Genomic DNA, 17,226 nt, shown 5'->3' on the forward strand with positions numbered 1-17,226 from the left:
GGATTAATCCACATCATTAACATATGCTGGATAACACAGATGCCATTTGCCACCTGGGAAGCCCTGAAAACAGTCATAGATCGTATATACATGAATGGATGGGGCTGTGTTCTCATAAAACTTTATTTATTTAAAAAAAAATGTTGGTGAGCTTATTTTATAATCTGATCTGGTCCTATGACTACTGTTTGCTGACCTGGGTCTAATAGTGTAGTTAAAGATTTTGAAGAACAGTGCAGTCTCCATCCTCTCCCTTCAGTTTGAAATGAAAGCAAAAAAAAAAAAAAAAAAAAGAAGCAAGAAAAAAACCTGATCAAAGGAGTATAACAAGGAGGAAATTTAATCAGTTTGTTTCACTAACGTGTCTTGCTCAGGAGTAAATATTTCCTAAGCAAGAAGGTAGGAAACTAAGGCTAGGAAAAGCTGCTGAGGAAGAGGCCTAGGAGAGGTTGAAAGTAAGCGCACTCTGTGAAAAGTGCAAGAAAACTTAAGTAAAGTATTGGATTGGAGGCAGAGAGTCATTTTGGCTCAGTTATGAAATCGTTTCGACTGGACACAGCAGTAAATTTGCAAATATTCATCTATTAAAGAATTTATAAGCACTATAAATGTCCCCTATTAATTTCTTTCTTCCGCCAGACCATTCATATAATTTCACAACTCCAAAAATAATCTCTTCTCCATACACAGCTTTCTGCCACATGTGTATAGCCCCAGATTCTTTTGGCTGTCTGAAATTGACTCCAAGATGTTTCCCCAGAGTCAGCTATTTTCTGCATCAGAATTGACCTTCTTTTACTTGCCTTCATCAAATAACCTAAGTGTCCTTGATGAAGTTAGGAAAAATTATGAAGTTGAAATATCAATTTCATTTAAATTAAAAAAGAGAACTAGCTTATAAAGGCTCTGAGTATTGAGTTCTATTTTCATTAGAAACTTTAGTGGGAGAATGCTTACTATAAAAGAGCACCAGAAACCAGGAAATCCTTTGAACCTGCTCTATTCACCAAGTGGTAAAAAATTAAAATGTCTACATCAACATAGAAAAACATAAATTTCCCAGATTTTGCATTTCACAAAATTCTTAAAAGCCAAAAGTGAACAGCTCGTGAGATGAAAATATTCTCATATGGCAATAGGGCGATTTTAATTTTTAAACAAGCCATTTAGTGATATGATGTGAGTGAAAGTGAGTCACACAGTTGGGTGCAACTCTTTGTGACTCCATGGACTATACAGTTCATGGGATTCTCCAGGCCATAATGCTGCAGTGGGTAGCCACTCCCTTCTCTAGGAGATCTCTCCAACTCAGGGATCGAACCCAGGTCTCCCGCTTTGCAGGCTGATTCTTACCAGCTTAGTCATGATATGGTGTGATTTCTGCTTCAGAAAATCCAAGGGCAGAGGAAGGGGATGAAACTATACAGGCTCTTTCAATGTATATGCCACAAAATCACATTGACAATTGTCAAAACCAAATGATACATCTATTTGACAGGACCTTATATTACCTGTTTGGTATGTGTGAAACTCTCTCTGAGTCTTAAACTCTTAACAAAGAACATTTGAAAATTCTCTGAAGAAATGACCTCAGAGAAAAGGTCAGATTTTCAAGAAGAAGAAATTCAGCTCCATAAAAATACTCACTATATCTCAGTGCGGAACAGTGAATGCTTTTTCATGAACCAACTACTATTCCTGAAGCACTGCTTCAAGAACAGTTAGCTGACTGGGAAGATCCTCTAGCCATTGGTCTTGAATCAAGGTTACTCAACACTTCACTCTATACAAATACAAGATAGTCTTAACACTTCACTCTACACAAATACAGGATATTCAGTTGAAGAGTTATTAGAAAACAACATCATAGGCAACTTTTCTTTCCCTACTAAAGGGAAAGAAAGTTAATATCAGACAGAAAAGCTCTTATCTCTGGAAACCCACAGGAAGTGATCAAAGAAGTAGGAAGATAAGCTCACCTGGATTTACCCTCAACTCCAGGGTGGTTTTTATGTCATTGAACCACCCTCTCACCTCAATTCGGCAACAATACAAGCCACTGTCAGACAGGGCAGCATTGTTTATGGTCAAAGACACATCTCTTCCACCAATATGTCCATTTAGCTGGTAACGTCCATCCCTCCGATAGGTGACTCTGTAGCCATCAGTCCAGATGATGTTAGTTCCGCAATTAAGCCAAGGACATGCCCCTCGGCCCCAGCACATGCTTGTGACTTCACCATTATAGTAGCAGGGTAGAGTGACAGACTGACCCGCCACTCCAGTCACTCGGTGGTAAGAGGTTACACCATCTGTAAATAAAGAGACACCAGAGCATGCGGTCTTAAAATTTTAACTTTAATTTTACTTTCATTTTGTTCTTTATATAGCTTATGTGGTTTGAAATTATCTAACCATATTTTGAGTTTTTGAATTTAATATATGCATTTTTCTTGTAAACATATTCTTTAGCAGTATTATTATTAACCAGATATATTTGAGGATGAAATGTCATGTAAATATTTTTCTGTACTCAGGATTACTTCCTAATAGGACAGATTTATGAGAGAAAGTATCAGGATAAAGGGCAGAAATATGTTCAGTCTTTTGGTGAATATGATTGCAATTCCTCTCCAAAAGGTGTGAAACAAACAACACTCCGGTAATGCATCGGTGTGTATGCATTTCATCCTGTGTTTGATAGGTATCTGCTTAGTAAATGTTAATACATACAAGTGGCTTTTCCTCTCCCCTAGATTCAATCACAGTCTCAGTTGAAATCTGATTTAAAAACTGTGTAGCTTTTAAAATTTTGATTTTCAATTTCATTGCAATTTTTTAAATGGCTATGCAAAAAACTTCACCTCACAAATCTTCTCTAAGTTAAAGAAAAAACAGCGAATATTCTACTTACAGCATCATTGGCTAGAAGGCAGAAGCCGAGTAAATTCTTTAGAAATCAGTTTTTAGAGAAAAAGGGTTTATAATACTCTCAGAAGGAATGGAGGCTTATAATGGGCTTTTTTTTTTGGCTTTGTTTAGCTGCTAATTTGTATTGGACTCTTTGCAACCCCATGGGCTGTAGCCCGCCAGCCTGCTCTGTTCATGGAATTTCCCAGGCAAGAATACTGGAGTGGGTTGCCATTTCCTTCTCCAGGGGATCTTCCTGACTCTGGGATCAAGCCCATGTCTCCTGCATTGGTAGGTGGATTCTTTACCACTGAGCCACCTGGGAAGCCCAGCATGGGATTTAGGATGATTAAAAAACATTCAGGCTGGGATCCCTTCTTGTGAGTTGATGACTGTCCTGCAATGGAGCACTGTCCAGTTAGCCAGGGGAAATCAAACAATTGGACAATATTCATTCAAACAGTAAACTTTACCTCTTAAACACAAACAGGCAGGAAAACTCTCTCCTGCAGTAGAGGTTTAAAAAACCGTATTGCCAAATGAAGTCTGAGTGGTCCTTAAAAGAAATCTGAGATTCAACAACCAGTCATAGTTAGAACTGGATTGCAAGTCTGGAAAATGTTCTGGGAATAAAACATTCATTGTTATATAAAATAAGTCTAGTTTTCATTACCGTAATTCTGATTATATTTAATTTTGCTTAATATCATTTTTGAATTGTAAAGGTAATTTATGCTGATTATAGAAATTTGTTGCAGAATATAATTTTAAAATGTACTTTTCCTCATATTCCTACCTCTAGAGATTTTTTTTAATGATTATGTTTATTCCTAAAAATTTCCCCTATCTCACAATATGTTAAGATATGAGATAAATAATTGTTTTTATTAAAAATTAAATTTTTTTTTATTCATTAAAAAAAATTTTTTGGCCACACGGCACTGCATGGGGGATCTTAGTTCCCCCACCAGGGATAGAACTCGTGCTTCCTGCATTGGAAACACAAAGTTTTAACCACTGGAAATCCAGGGAAGTTAAAATATCATTTTTTTTTTAAAAGAAACAGTTACACATGGTTAAAAAAATCAAAAAGTACAAAAGGTACAATAAAGGACTCGTCTTCTTCCCACCCATCCCCATTTCATCTTCCTACCCTCGTCCAGAGTTACACTTTCTTAAATATACTTGAGTAGTTCGTGCATACACAACCATCTACCTACGCTTTTTTTTAATTTAAACACAAATGGCAACATAAGCTGTACTGTACTGCAGCATGCCTTATTCACCTACCCATAGATTTTTAAATTCTTAGCATTAAGCAATTTCTTTGGCTTAAGTTTTCAGCTTGGTTCTTTGCTCACTAGTGGATCCCATTACCTTTGACAAAGCCCTAGGTGTTAACATCTACCTTCCTCCACCACACCCACACACCCCCTACACCACCCCCTACATCCTTGGGGTTCCAGAGCACAATCCACTTACTCACTTACCTGGCAGGAGTAGGAGGCCCAGGATGGCTACCCAAGGATGCATGATGCTATTGGCCTGAAGGAAAGAGAAAGCAGACTGCTTGGTGTGGCCCTCAATCAGATGGGATCAGAACAAGTCTTAATTCTCAGATGGCAGCTTCTCCTTTCACCCTTACAGGGTGAATCCCATAAGCCTGCCTGCTGAAAGCAAGACCACACTTGCAAATGCTTCCGCTCTCTGTCTGCTCCAGGTGACTGAGAGCTCTGCCCCTTCCAACAGACAGGCAAGAGACAAGGGAGAGGAGACAAGGGAGCAAACACAAAGGAAAGGAGAGGAAGGCTCAGCAGGGACACCAGAGCAAAGCCCAGATTTCCCATGGCAAAGCTAAACTTATCCTTAGCCTTGAAGATGAGTCACCTGGCTTTCTGGCGAGAGGAGGATACTTCTTCCCTTGTGGTCACAATGGCTAGTCCCCAGCCTTAGTCAAATGATCAAATGTCCACTGAGCCAAGAACTCAGAGTTGTGAGTTTCACTTATGGCTCAGGAGACTGCCTCTCAGATAGCTCTGAGGAACCACGCCCAAGAGGGGTGGAGAGATAAGCTTATAAGTGATTTTGGAGAACAATCAAACATCTCAGTAGAAGGTTGCCATTAGGTACAAGAAACAAATACCTCAATTAATGCCTTTAGCATTTTTCTAAGTACAGGAAGATGAAACTTGGATTCATAAAAATTTTCTCCTGCAAACATCTAACTATCTGAAGGCTTGTTTTACCAGTTTTCCCAGAGCACAGAGGACTTCTTTTTGGATCACTGCACTGAATTCCTTTCAGGATATATGGAGTATCAGTGACTACAGGGGCTAGTGACTTAATTCTTACAGAACCAGATGGCTAGAGACACTCCTTAGCTGCCAGTGCCCCCTCATGGTCATAAATTCAACCATGATTTAGGAAGCAGTTCATGGCCACTCTATCCCATAGTGCAGAGAATACCTTTTCTCAGTCAGGCCAGTATTCTGATGATCTTCAGTGTGGTATTACTGGACTAGGCACTGCTAAGAGTAGACAAAAGTCTTCGGACCACATGTCTTTCAAATCTGTTTCGGTCCAAGCAGAATCCCGTGTTGCTTCTTCCTGTATGTAGAGCTACACTATAACAATCTTGAGTTCATAAATAAATGTTCACATGTGTAGCTCTTAAATAAATATATATATCCAAGCTGCCTAGTCATCATTTTTATCAGAGACTTAGTCACACATTTAGTAATGCAAGAAATCACAATCTTGTAAAATAGGCCAAATGCAAGTAACATAGCTAGTAGCAGCACTAGGATCATAAGTAAATATTCAGGCCAAGAGTTTCAATTAGGTGTGATCCAGTATATTACCAGCTCATCTGACTCAATCTGTCCTGTACAAATCACTGTCTTAAAGGTAATGAAATACTTGTATTGTTCACAAGGCATCCAGCCTAACCCCCTAGTGTTATTAGGTTGATTATCCTTAGTTTAACTGTTCCCAATGTAAGGGAGCTTTTAAGCTTAAATGATTTAAATAATCTGGTGGGAGTCATATAAATCCACCCTGTAACTGAAGGAGGGTCCCTCCTAATAATAAGGAAGTTATATTTGCTGACTGAAATTTAGTTTGTTATTATTCAGCTTGAGTAACTTTAAAAGAAAATTCTTATTATAGCCATGGTCAGAGAAAGCACCACTGATTGGCCAAGTGAGGGAGTCCTATCTAGTAATATCAATAGTTGCTCAAACAGAACTATAGCTTTCTTCTGGAATCAATTTCCTAAGCGTCATCCAATTAGACCTGTGGAGAGGAGAAATCCACCAAGGTAACCCAGAAGTACTAGATTAGGTAACTGATCATAAGCCTAATAATTGGATTAATTTTTAAACTCTGTATAAGACTTATACCATGATAAAAAAAAAAACATGCATTTATGAAAAGGTACAAGTAATTATCAAAAATAATTATATAATCATATCCATATTTCTATAATTATATAATATGACATTATTATCTAATGTAACTATTATGCTGAAAACACTATAACTAATCATACAGGTCAGATCGGGACTCTAGGGATAGCTGTCCACTTCTGATGTTGCCTTCTCTTTGTCTTGGTGTGAGTGTAGTTTCTCCTCTGTTTGAACTTTGCTTTAAGGTGAGTCTAAGGACTCCAGTGCAAGAAATCATCCTAAGTGGAAAATACAAATCCAAAAGTCAATTTCTTTCATTTGTTCTGTTCATGAGCTAATCAAGAGTATCTAATAAGTGTCCTTTGATCGAGGTTGGAGACAGTCCTTTAAATGATGCCTTTCCAAAATGCATAATTTTCTGGTTATAGCTCAAGCGGCATCTGATATTCATTCATAGACAAATTACAGTGATAAGATTCAAAAACAAACCTAGAGTATCCTTTTAATAATTCAATCAAACTTTACAATAATGTAAACTAACAACAGGGGTCTATCTCCAAAGTGAGTCTTGGGCAGTAAATACAGACCAAAATTAACAATACTAGAATTTAATATCCATATATGTAATTTTTCTGTCTAAAATTATGCTAACATCTATCAAATATAGTGAAATTAAGAGTAATTTTTTTGCAAAAATAAGTCTGCTTTCAGTAAACTTGGCCTGATTACTTATATAAGTGTAATTGATCATACAATCCTTTTAATAATTGGTTTAAGTTGAACATTAATAAAGAATCTCAGACTGAATTTTTAAAAGGCTTCTTTCTTAAGGTGAGAAAAGTCATCCCAAGGGCATGCCATCAGATCCTACCTGTGATACCTATAGATCTGGATTAATTTCTCTCTTCTCAGTGTTCCAGAGTGTCTTCAGATTCCTACAACTGTCAGGAGGTGGACTTTCTTATATACTTGATAAGTCTGCTAGCAACCTAAGGGTTTACAATTTTGGAGGGATCAGGTAGAAATAAAAGATAAATGTTTCAATTTTGCTTACAAAGGTATCATTAACCAAATTGCTGTAAGTCATAATTAGTTTAAGGGGAAAGGTTTCCTTACATCTGGAAAACAAATTAACAAGCAGTAATATCTCAGACCAGAAAAACCATAAAATCTGTAACAAAGTTCATCAGTTAACTCAGTCCTACGTAACTAATTCTTTATCTTTTGTTAGCAGTTTAAAATCTTTTTAAAGCCTGCACTTGTCAAAAATCCTTTCTGTGAATATTCTTGAAAATGAAGCATTTTTGCAAAGGTATCAGGATCAAACAATAACTGTGAACAACAAAGATTTTTAAAGACATTGTTAAGATCCAATTGTAATGCAATTGGCAAATTTTTTACTCCTGTGACAGAACGCTTTAAGATAACAATCAGAATTAAGACTGATAACATTTTACTAAGATACCAGATTCCTAGGAATTCCAATAATTTCTAGAGTATCTAAAACATTTTCCTGTCCAATATAGCCTAAAGATGACGTTTATCACCATCCCTTTGACATGCTTCCCATGCAATCTAACATACTCTATAGGCCTAGTTAGTTTAATATTTTTATCTTTGATAAAGAGAGAAAACAATTCCCTTAGGTGTTTCAGGACCTTCTGGAAAATCTCAAAGTTAGCTAAAGGTCAAATGAACTTCAAGTAGAATTTGATCTCTCACAAGTTTGCCAAAAATATCGAAAGACTTTAAAAAAACACTTGGTCAGGTGGCATCAGAGATCACTGTGAAACAATACTTATTCACTTAACCAAGAAACAATAAAATATTTCAAAGGCAAATACAGAAAGTTATAAAAAATTACTTAAAATACAAAGAAAGTTAACAATCTGTTACAAAAAGCAGATCAATATTCTTAAGAAAACTCTTCCCTCTTAATAGAGAGAAACCAAATTCAGGTTTTGTGCCATTTTACCTTTAATACTGAAATTCATTTGCCCAATTAAATTAATTCTAACCTTAGTTCTGCCCAAACATAAAATCCTTTCTAAAGTTTCTTTTTTCCTGTCAAACCTACACATTTCTATACTTATAATAATCTGTGTCTTCTTTCTTATTTAGAAATAACTAGCATTAGAACCAAATTATTTTCTTTTTCCTTAATAAAATGCATTTTTATTTCATATATCTTCTGCTTATTTGCATACAAAGCTGCTTTCCATATTAACTTTATGGTCTAATACTTAGAATTATCAAAATTTTAAAAATACTTATTTATTTGACTGCATTGGGTTTTCATTGGGGCATGCAGAATCTTTAGTTGCAGCATGCAAACTCTTAGTTGGGGCATATGGGGTCTAGTTCCCCGAGGGATCAAACCCAGGCCCCTGCATTGAAAGCACAGAATCTTAATCACTGAACCACCAGAGAAGTCCTGAATTTATCCACTTTCAAAAACGTTAATTTCCAGTGAAAACTGAGAGGCAAGCAATTACATACTGTCTTTTACTTTAGCATCCCATAGACTGGCAAACTTGAAATACTATTTATAAAAACTCAACATGAAAAGACTAAGATCGTTCAAAATTGGGAAAGGAGTACATCAAGGCTATATATTGTCACCCTGCTTATTTAACTTACATGCAGAGTACATCATGTGAAATGCTGGGCTGGATGAAGCGCAAGCTGGAATCAAGATTGCCAGGAGAAATATCAATAACCTCAGATATGCAGATGACACCACCCTCATGGCAGAAAGCAAAGAGAAACTAAAGAGCCTCTTGATGAAAGTGAAAAAGGAGAGTGAAAAAGCTGGCTTAAAACTAAATGTTCGAACAGTGAAGATCATGGCATCTGGTTGAATCACTTCATGGCAAATAGTTGGGGAAACAGTGGAAATAGTGACAGATTTTATTCTCTTAGGCTCCAAAATCACTGCAGATGGTGACTGCAGCCATGAAATTATAAGACACTTGTTCCTTGGAAGAAAAGCTATAACCAACCTAGACAGCATATTCAAAAACAGAGACATTACTTTGCCAGCAAAGGTATATCTAGTCAAAACTATGGTTTTTCCAGCGGTCATGTATGGATGTGAGAGTTGGACCATTAAGAAAGTTGAGTGCCGAGGAATTGATGCTTTTGAACTGTAGTGTTGGAGAAGTCACTTGAGAGTCCCTTGAACTTCAAGGAGATCCAACCAGTCAATCCTAAAGGAAATCAGTCCTGAATATTCAATCAAAGGACTCATGCTGAAGCTGAAGCTCCAATACTTTGGCCACCTGATGTGAAAAACTGACTCATTAGAAACGGCACTGATGCTGGGCAAGATTGAGGACTGGCGAAGAAGGGGACAACAGAGGATGAGATGGTTGTGTGGCATCACAGATCGACGAACACACGTTGGAGCAAGCTCTGGGAGTTGGCGATGGACAGGGAAGCCTGGTGTGCTGCAGTCCATGGGGTTGCAGAGTCAGACACAACTGAGAGACTGAACTGAATATTGTGGCATCCAGGCCTATCACTTTATGGGAAACAGAAAGGGGCAAAGGTAAGCAGTGATAGATTTTCGTTCTCAAGTACCAAAATCATTGTGCATGGTGACTGCAGCCATGAAATTAAAAGACACTTGTTCTTTGGAAGAAAAGCTATGACCAACTTAGTGTATTAAAAAGCAGAGACATCCCTTTGAAGCCAAAGGTCCATACAGTCAAAGCTGTGGTTTACCCAGCAGTCATGTGAGAATAGGACCATAAAGAAGGCTGAACACTGAAGAACTGATGCTTTCACATGGTGGTGCTGGAAAAGACTGGAGAGTCCCCTGGACTGCAGGAAGATCAAACCAGTCAAACCTAAAGGAAATCAACCCTGAATATTCATTGAAGGACTGATGATGAAGCTGAATCTCCAATACTTTGGCCACCTGATGCGAAGAGCTGACTCATTGGAAAGGTCCTGATGCTGGGAAAGATTGAAGACAAAAGGAGAAGAAGGTAGCAGAGGACGAGATGGTTAGATAGCATCACCAACTCAATGGACATGAATTTTAGCAAACTCCGGGAGATAGTGAAGAACAGGGAAGCATGGTGTCCTGAAGTCATGGGGTCACAAAGAGTTGGACTAGACTTAGTTACTAAAGAACATAATTTCTAAAATACATGTGCTTTCTTAGAGAAATGTCTCAATGTGGCACCAAATGCATTTTTTAATAGTCTTGAATCTTTAGTTTCTCTGCAAAATGATGTCTACATTCAGTAATTAATGTTTCAGCTATCTTGTTTAATTTGGAAGGGGACTTGATATTTAATAAACTTCCTACATTCAATTTAATGTAGGAAAATGCTAAAGTTTCAAGTTGCCAAATTTTAGAGAGACTAGTTATAAGCAGACATTGCTAAAACATGATTATATCTGAAGAATTTACCTAAAACTTCTTATTTCATTTACAGTTAACAGACTTATATTTTATAAAAAAATTTCATCATACCAAGTTATTTTTCTTGCTGACAAGAAGATCTTATTATAGTAAATCTAGGTGTAATAAAAGTATTACATTTAATGTTGATGGCTCTAAAAACATGTCTATATTAATTAAACTGACACATTTTTACTTTTACTTCAAATATTAAATACTGAGTATTTCTTAGTTCACATGAGCCTAAAATTCATTCAGGTTAATTTCTTTTATATTTCTGAGAATCTGTGTAAGTATTTAACTTTCTTTAAGTCAGGTGAATAGAGTTCATTTACAAGTTAAATTTGGTAATGCTCTCCAGAGGTAGACACATCATATCAATAAGGCTCACACAGACATACAGACAGATACAACTGGAGATTTCATAGCTTCATTTTTAAAACTTAGTCATGAGTCAGGTATTACAATAACTAACAGTTGGAATAAGTTGTTTACTTGCCCAGATTTTAAAAAGGTTTCTCCCTTTTTTTCTTAGTCTCAGAAATTAGAGATGGCCTAGATACTAGTTCCTGAGGGCCCTGGTAAAGTCTTTACATCTCAAGGCACCAGGAGAGAAATGCAAACTTCTCCTAGGAGGAACAAGTCCAACTTCCCTCCTAATCAGCCAATCCAGATTTTTCCAGTCTCTTTCAACCAAACTCCCAGTGTCTTCCAACTTTGGGGAGGTGGGGGAGAGGGGAGCAGCTATCAATTATACACTGCCAAATAAAACTCAGGATCATCAGTCAATAAGCAGGAGACATGAGAACCAAGAAAGGTCTACTCAAATTCATCTGGACTCATCGAGGATGAAGACAGACACAAGAGACCCTGCTGGTCTTGGAAGTACCAAGGGCTCTTGATCCTCATAAAGCTGAAGCAAAGGAAAGTCTGGTCTGTGTCTCTTCATGGCCCCCAAAACGGACAACTGAAATAATAATGCACACTGTACCTGTGAGTTTCTGTTTTATTTGGAGACTTACTGAGTACAAGGAGATGGCCTCTCAGAGAGCTCTGAAGAACTGCTCTAAAGAGGTGGGGTGGAGGGAGGGGATGTCGGCAAGTCTGTGATATTGAAGCTGTGCCATCAAGGAATCACAGTAGAAGGTTGCTAGTCACAGGGAACACACATCTCAGTTAACTGGTTTTAGTGCTTTTCTAAGGATGGAAAGATGAAAGAAATTTGGATTCATAAAATTTTCTCTCAAAAATATCATCTGAAGGCCTGTTCTGCCAGTTTTCCCAGAGCACAGAATGCCTCATTCCTGATCTCTGCCCTGAACTCCTTTCAGGGTGTGTTGAAAGTCAGCTATTGTGGTGGCTACAGATTCAATCCTGGTAGAGCCAAGTGGGGAGCAACATTCTTTAGAAGCCACAAGAATTAAGCAAAAATGCAAATAATTATGCCTACCCATTCATTCTACAGGATGTCTCAGGCCACATCTTACTGAGTGGTATCAGGAGAATGTTTCAGGAAGCAGAGTCGGGACTAGACAGGTTCCGATCACAGCCCTGTCACTAGATTTCCTCATTTGGAGAATAGCACTGAAAATACTTGCTCTACCTCTATTTTAGAAAAGTTCATAAGAGTTTTTATTATGAGAAACAAGGCTGTGGGCGCCCTGGCTGGGGGTGCTTCAGTCTGAAGAAGGCCTTGGTTGGAGGAGGTCCACGTCTTCAAGCTTCCTCGCCCTACTTGAGCACAAGCTCCCTCCTGTTGCTGAGCCTTCACATGCTGTGCCCTGAACTACTTGCTAAAAGCCAACTCTCCCATAAAACCAAGAGGTGTGATTATATGTCTATCATAGTCCTCCGCGGGGTCGCAAAAAGTTGGACACAGCCGAGCAACTAAGCACAGCGCAGCGTTCCGGGCTACGCACGGGAATTCAAGGAGGCGGCGAGCGGCGTTCTGCCAAGGAGTAGCGTATTTCTGGATACACGCTTTCCTCTTTTTCAGTGCCTCTATACTCTTGGAGGGGACACTGTTGACCCCACTTCCATCAGCACCAAAGGCTAGGGGGGAAAATCTGAAAGGCCTCATACAAAAGTAGGCCATGCCTTATTTATCTGGGAGACATGGCCAAAGCCCAGTATGTCAGTGATAAAAATGTTCTAATTTAATTCAGTTCTAACACTCTTATTAATAATATATTGACAGTAACACGGCATGATTCATTGCCTCAAGGAAGAAAAATATCCAGAATTGTGCAATCAGGCAGAGACAGGGATAAGGAAGCAACTAATAAAATTGTGCAGAATGTAAAAATGATAAACTTATAATTGGACTACATCACTACCTGACTTACAACCCTCCTCTGGTTCTTTCAGGGGAAAAAAAAAATCTAACTCCTTACTCAGATTTACAAAGCCCTAGCCCCCGCCAATCTCTCAGATTTCCTTTACCATTCTCTCCTTGCCCACAGGACTCCAACAACTGGAGTTCCTTCAAGTGTATCCCTACTTTAGGACCTTTTCCCGACTGGTGCTTCTCCCTAGATCCCAATTCTTTCACCCCATCATTTTCAAATTGCTTCTATTCATTAGGATCCCTGCTTAAATCTCACCTTCTCAGACAGTCCCTTGGCCCTTCTATCTAAAGTAGCCAACCAGTCAATGCCTTTTATTCAGTTCTCTGCATTTATTTACCTTGTTTCCTATGATGTATTTGTGTGTGAGAGAGAGACAGAGAGAAAGAGAGAAATCGATCTCTCCTCCCTCTTCTACAGTAATATCCAGTAGAACTTTCTATGATGCTGAAGCTCTATGGGTGTTGTGCAAGCACTTGTACTGTGGCCACTACAATCAAAGAATTAATTATTTTTTCCATTTCATGTGATTTGTATTTAAGTTTAAATAGACAAACATGGCTGCTATGTTGGATGGCACCCGACATAGACTATAAATAAACCCCTTCAATGTAGGCCTCCCCCTTTCATTCTCTATCCCTGAAAACTTGTTAGGGATTTGACAGGTATTGACTGAATAAAGTATGAAAGTACAATGGCACAGAGAGAGACTGTTCATTGGCAGGGGCTGGGGTTTTGGATGGGGGGGAAGTCTCTTCAAAATGTGCCATAAGAGCTTCACATCTGGAGAATGGGAAATAGGCAAAGGGTGTTTTAAGTGGAAGAAATGATGAGTAAGAGCCAAGACAGGGACATAGAACCAAGGCTCTGTGATGTGCAGTAAGTGTACAATGCCATAGGCCAGAGTTTTCTGACAAGCTCTCTCCCCTGGGAGCACCCACTATGTCCTCAAGGCTCCCAAACAGCACAATGGATTTTTTTCAATTTGAGCTATTCAACAGTTGCTACTCTAGAATCAACTTTGTGACCCCTTGAAGATACATCCCAGTTGAGGGTTAAGGCTCAGTCAGCAGACATGAATTTCTAGCTGCTTACTCCATAGGCAATGAAGCCCCAGTGCAGGCACAGAGAATGAAAGGATCAGTTCACCTTTGAGAAGGAATGCAGCGGCCACTATGGTGAGAAGCATGAGGACCTGTCTGGAACCTACTGCAATATTTCTGTCTGGGGGTGCTTCAGTCTGAAGAAGGCCTTGCTTGGAGGAGGCCCAAGTCTTAGAGCTTCCTCGACCTACTTGAACACAAGCTCCCTCCTGTTGCTGGGCCCTCACACATGCTGTGCCCTGAACTACTTGCTAAAAATCAACCCTTCCATAAAACCAAGATATATGATTATATGTTTTTAACAGAAGAGAGGAGGGAGAGCAGATCAGGCCCTGGTTGTTTCAACACAGGACCAGCAGGGCTTCCTGCAGAGTGTGGAGTAACAGCCTAAAGATGACTCCAAGTGATGTGTCCTGAGTAACTGGAAAGACTGGAGGTACCACCAAATGAGATCGGGGTAGTTGTGTGTAACAGTTTGGGAGGAAATATTGTGGACTTCAGACATGTTGTGTTTGAGATTTCTCAGACACCCAAGTGAAAACTGTTCAGGAGAGACGATCTGGGCTGAAAATACTTATTTGAGAGACATCAGCATAGATATGGGATTTTAAAGCCATGAACCAGAGTTGATGCTCAGGGAATGTCCTTGGCTTAGGGACTAGGGCCTGGGGCCTTGTGCAAAAGGTGGAGGTGGAAGAGGCACCACCACACACATAGAAACAAGCCCATGAAGCAGGAGGAAAAGTAAAAAGTAAAGGGGATCCTAGTGCAGCCAAGTGAAACAAATGCATTAACAAAAAGGCAATGATCATGAATCAAATGCCGCAAAGAGAAGGAATGAGATTTGCCTATAGGACAGAGCAAGCTGGAGATCATTAATGACCTTCATAAAAGCAGTTTCAGTAAAGAATAACTAAATGACTGTCCACTTTTGCAATCTATGTCACATCTCAAGAAAAGCGTTTACAAGGAAATGGAAAATCAAAAGAGAACTAAAAATTGAAGCCAGGGAACTCTTTCAAGGAATTTTGTGACAAAAAATAAAAGGAAGGGGGAGTTTGGAGTAGGGTTAAGAGAAAGATGATAAAAATAACAGCATGTTTGTATGATCTGGAGATGACTGAGTGGAAGAATTGACATGGGCAAGGAAAAAAATGCATGGAGCAACAGAGGGACAGAATTCACTGTCCAGCTAGGGGATTCTACTTAGACATGACTGGAGATAGCACATCTTCAAGAGCAAATGGACGAGGGACTCAAACATGACCATTTGGAAGTGCTGAGGTGCCACTAGAAACCAAGGGGTCATGAAAGCAAGACCAGCCCAGGAGGCCAATGCTCTCCAGCTATCTGCAATTGCCAACTATGAGAAAGAACTCACATCAGAGGATAGCTGTTTTTTAAATCTTCTCCAGTATTTAAATAATCCCATCAATGGGACCTGCAAAAAGCCAGAAGAAAATATCAGGCTCCCCCTTTACATTTTTGAAATATTTGACTTTACAAACCACAGATTGATGAACAAAATTGTTCACAGAGATACACATACTCCTTCTCATTTCCTTTATACTATATAACAGCCACCTAACAGATAAGGAGAGACTCAGCAAAGGGATGTATTGACTCTAACTCACACTGCTTCTGTTTGTTTGTTCCCCTTGGCTGCCTCCTGGGATTTTAGTTTCCCAATCACAGAGCCAATCCACACCCCCTGCAGTGGAAGCTCTGAGTCCTGCCACTAAACCCTCATGGAATTTCCCACACAGCTTTCAAGTGAGCCTCAATGAGTATTCCTTCCTCCAAAGGTACCACACATTTCTGCTCAGGTTTCTTTTCCTCTCTCTTTCCCTCACTGATGTTGCCCAGGAAAAGCTTGAAAAATTCCAATGTGTAAGTCCATGATTCTATTTAAATGAGGATTCCTCTCTCAAGAGATACAAATCCATTTTATATGAACTACCCAATTTCTATTGGTTCATTCATCATTGTATTAAGATTCCATATTTTACTGAGAAAGTTCAAGCAGCAAAGTTCCAGTTTTCTCCTCAGCGTAAGACAGGATTGTACTTATAGGTGGATGTAAGTACATCCATCGATGAACTTGGATTTGATCTGTGATTGGGAAATCCCACAAGCCATGCAGGGGGACCAAAAAAACAAACAAAAGCTGTGTGACTCAGTCAATACACCCCTTTGCTGAGCTGAAGAGAAGTACAGTACTTTCCAGAGGGTTGTACTTACAGGTGAGTTAGGAGGTAGCTTTCCAGCTTCTCTGGTGGTCTGTCACTGATTCTGTCTCTTTTCTCTTTATGGATAAGGATGAAATTCTAGTTAGTCCTTATCTCCTTGCCACATCTTTCCAGAGAATGTTGGGAAGTATCTTTAGAAGTTGAACTTCTCTAGTCTGCCAGTCTTTTGGCTGGATTTGATCCAGTCACTAAATAGATTAACGGGAGATTTTAGTGATCTGGAATAAAATTTACTCTCTGTAGGCTGCTTTTATTTTTTAATTGAGGTAGAGTGGATGTACAATATTATATAAGTTAGAGGTGTATAACATAGTGATTCACAATTTTTAAAGGTTATGCTCCATTTACAGCTATTACAAAGTATTGGCTGTTGTACAATATGTGTTGTACAATATATCCTTGTAGCTTATTTCATATCTAGTGGTTAATACCTTTTAACCCCCTACCATTGTTTCCTCTCCCCCATTCCCTCTCCCACTGGTAATCACTAGTTTGTTCTCTATATTTGTGAGTCTTTTTCCTCTTCAGTTATATTGACTAGTCTGTTTATCTTTTAGATTCCACATGTAAGTTATTTCACTAATACAGTATTTGTCTTTCTCTGACTTGTTTCATTTGCTTCCTTAGGCAGTTTTATTCTAGGAATTTTATTCTTTTTGAGGTAGGCTGTTTTTAAAAGATTCAGTCCAGGTCTTGATTTAGGGTCAGACTTTAGGCCTGAGAGGTCATATGAACTTTGAGACTGTTTATACAAGAAAGGACTTTAACTACGTGGGGCCAAACCTCTTGATTTGTATG

At 38.8% G+C, this 17,226-nt stretch overlaps 1 protein-coding gene across 1 annotated transcript in view; it reads right to left on the reverse strand.

Annotated features, from left to right (window-relative positions):
* The window catches only part of LOC133061463 (hepatitis A virus cellular receptor 1-like), a 33,757-nt gene that overhangs the window by 13,664 nt on the left and 2,867 nt on the right, over positions 1 to 17,226 (reverse strand). Inside the window, exons 2-6 of the mRNA XM_061149472.1 lie at positions 7,189 to 7,306; positions 6,461 to 6,595; positions 5,377 to 5,517; positions 4,401 to 4,455; positions 1,980 to 2,312 (exon numbers count right to left, since the gene is read on the reverse strand). Coding sequence (XP_061005455.1) covers positions 1,980 to 2,312; positions 4,401 to 4,443 — 376 coding nt within the window. The 5' untranslated portion in view covers positions 4,444 to 4,455; positions 5,377 to 5,517; positions 6,461 to 6,595; positions 7,189 to 7,306. The remainder of the gene's footprint in view (positions 1 to 1,979; positions 2,313 to 4,400; positions 4,456 to 5,376; positions 5,518 to 6,460; positions 6,596 to 7,188; positions 7,307 to 17,226) is intronic.

The sequence above is a fragment of the Dama dama genome, chromosome 9, assembly GCF_033118175.1.
Source record: "Dama dama isolate Ldn47 chromosome 9, ASM3311817v1, whole genome shotgun sequence".
Classification (NCBI taxonomy): domain Eukaryota; kingdom Metazoa; phylum Chordata; class Mammalia; order Artiodactyla; family Cervidae; genus Dama; species Dama dama.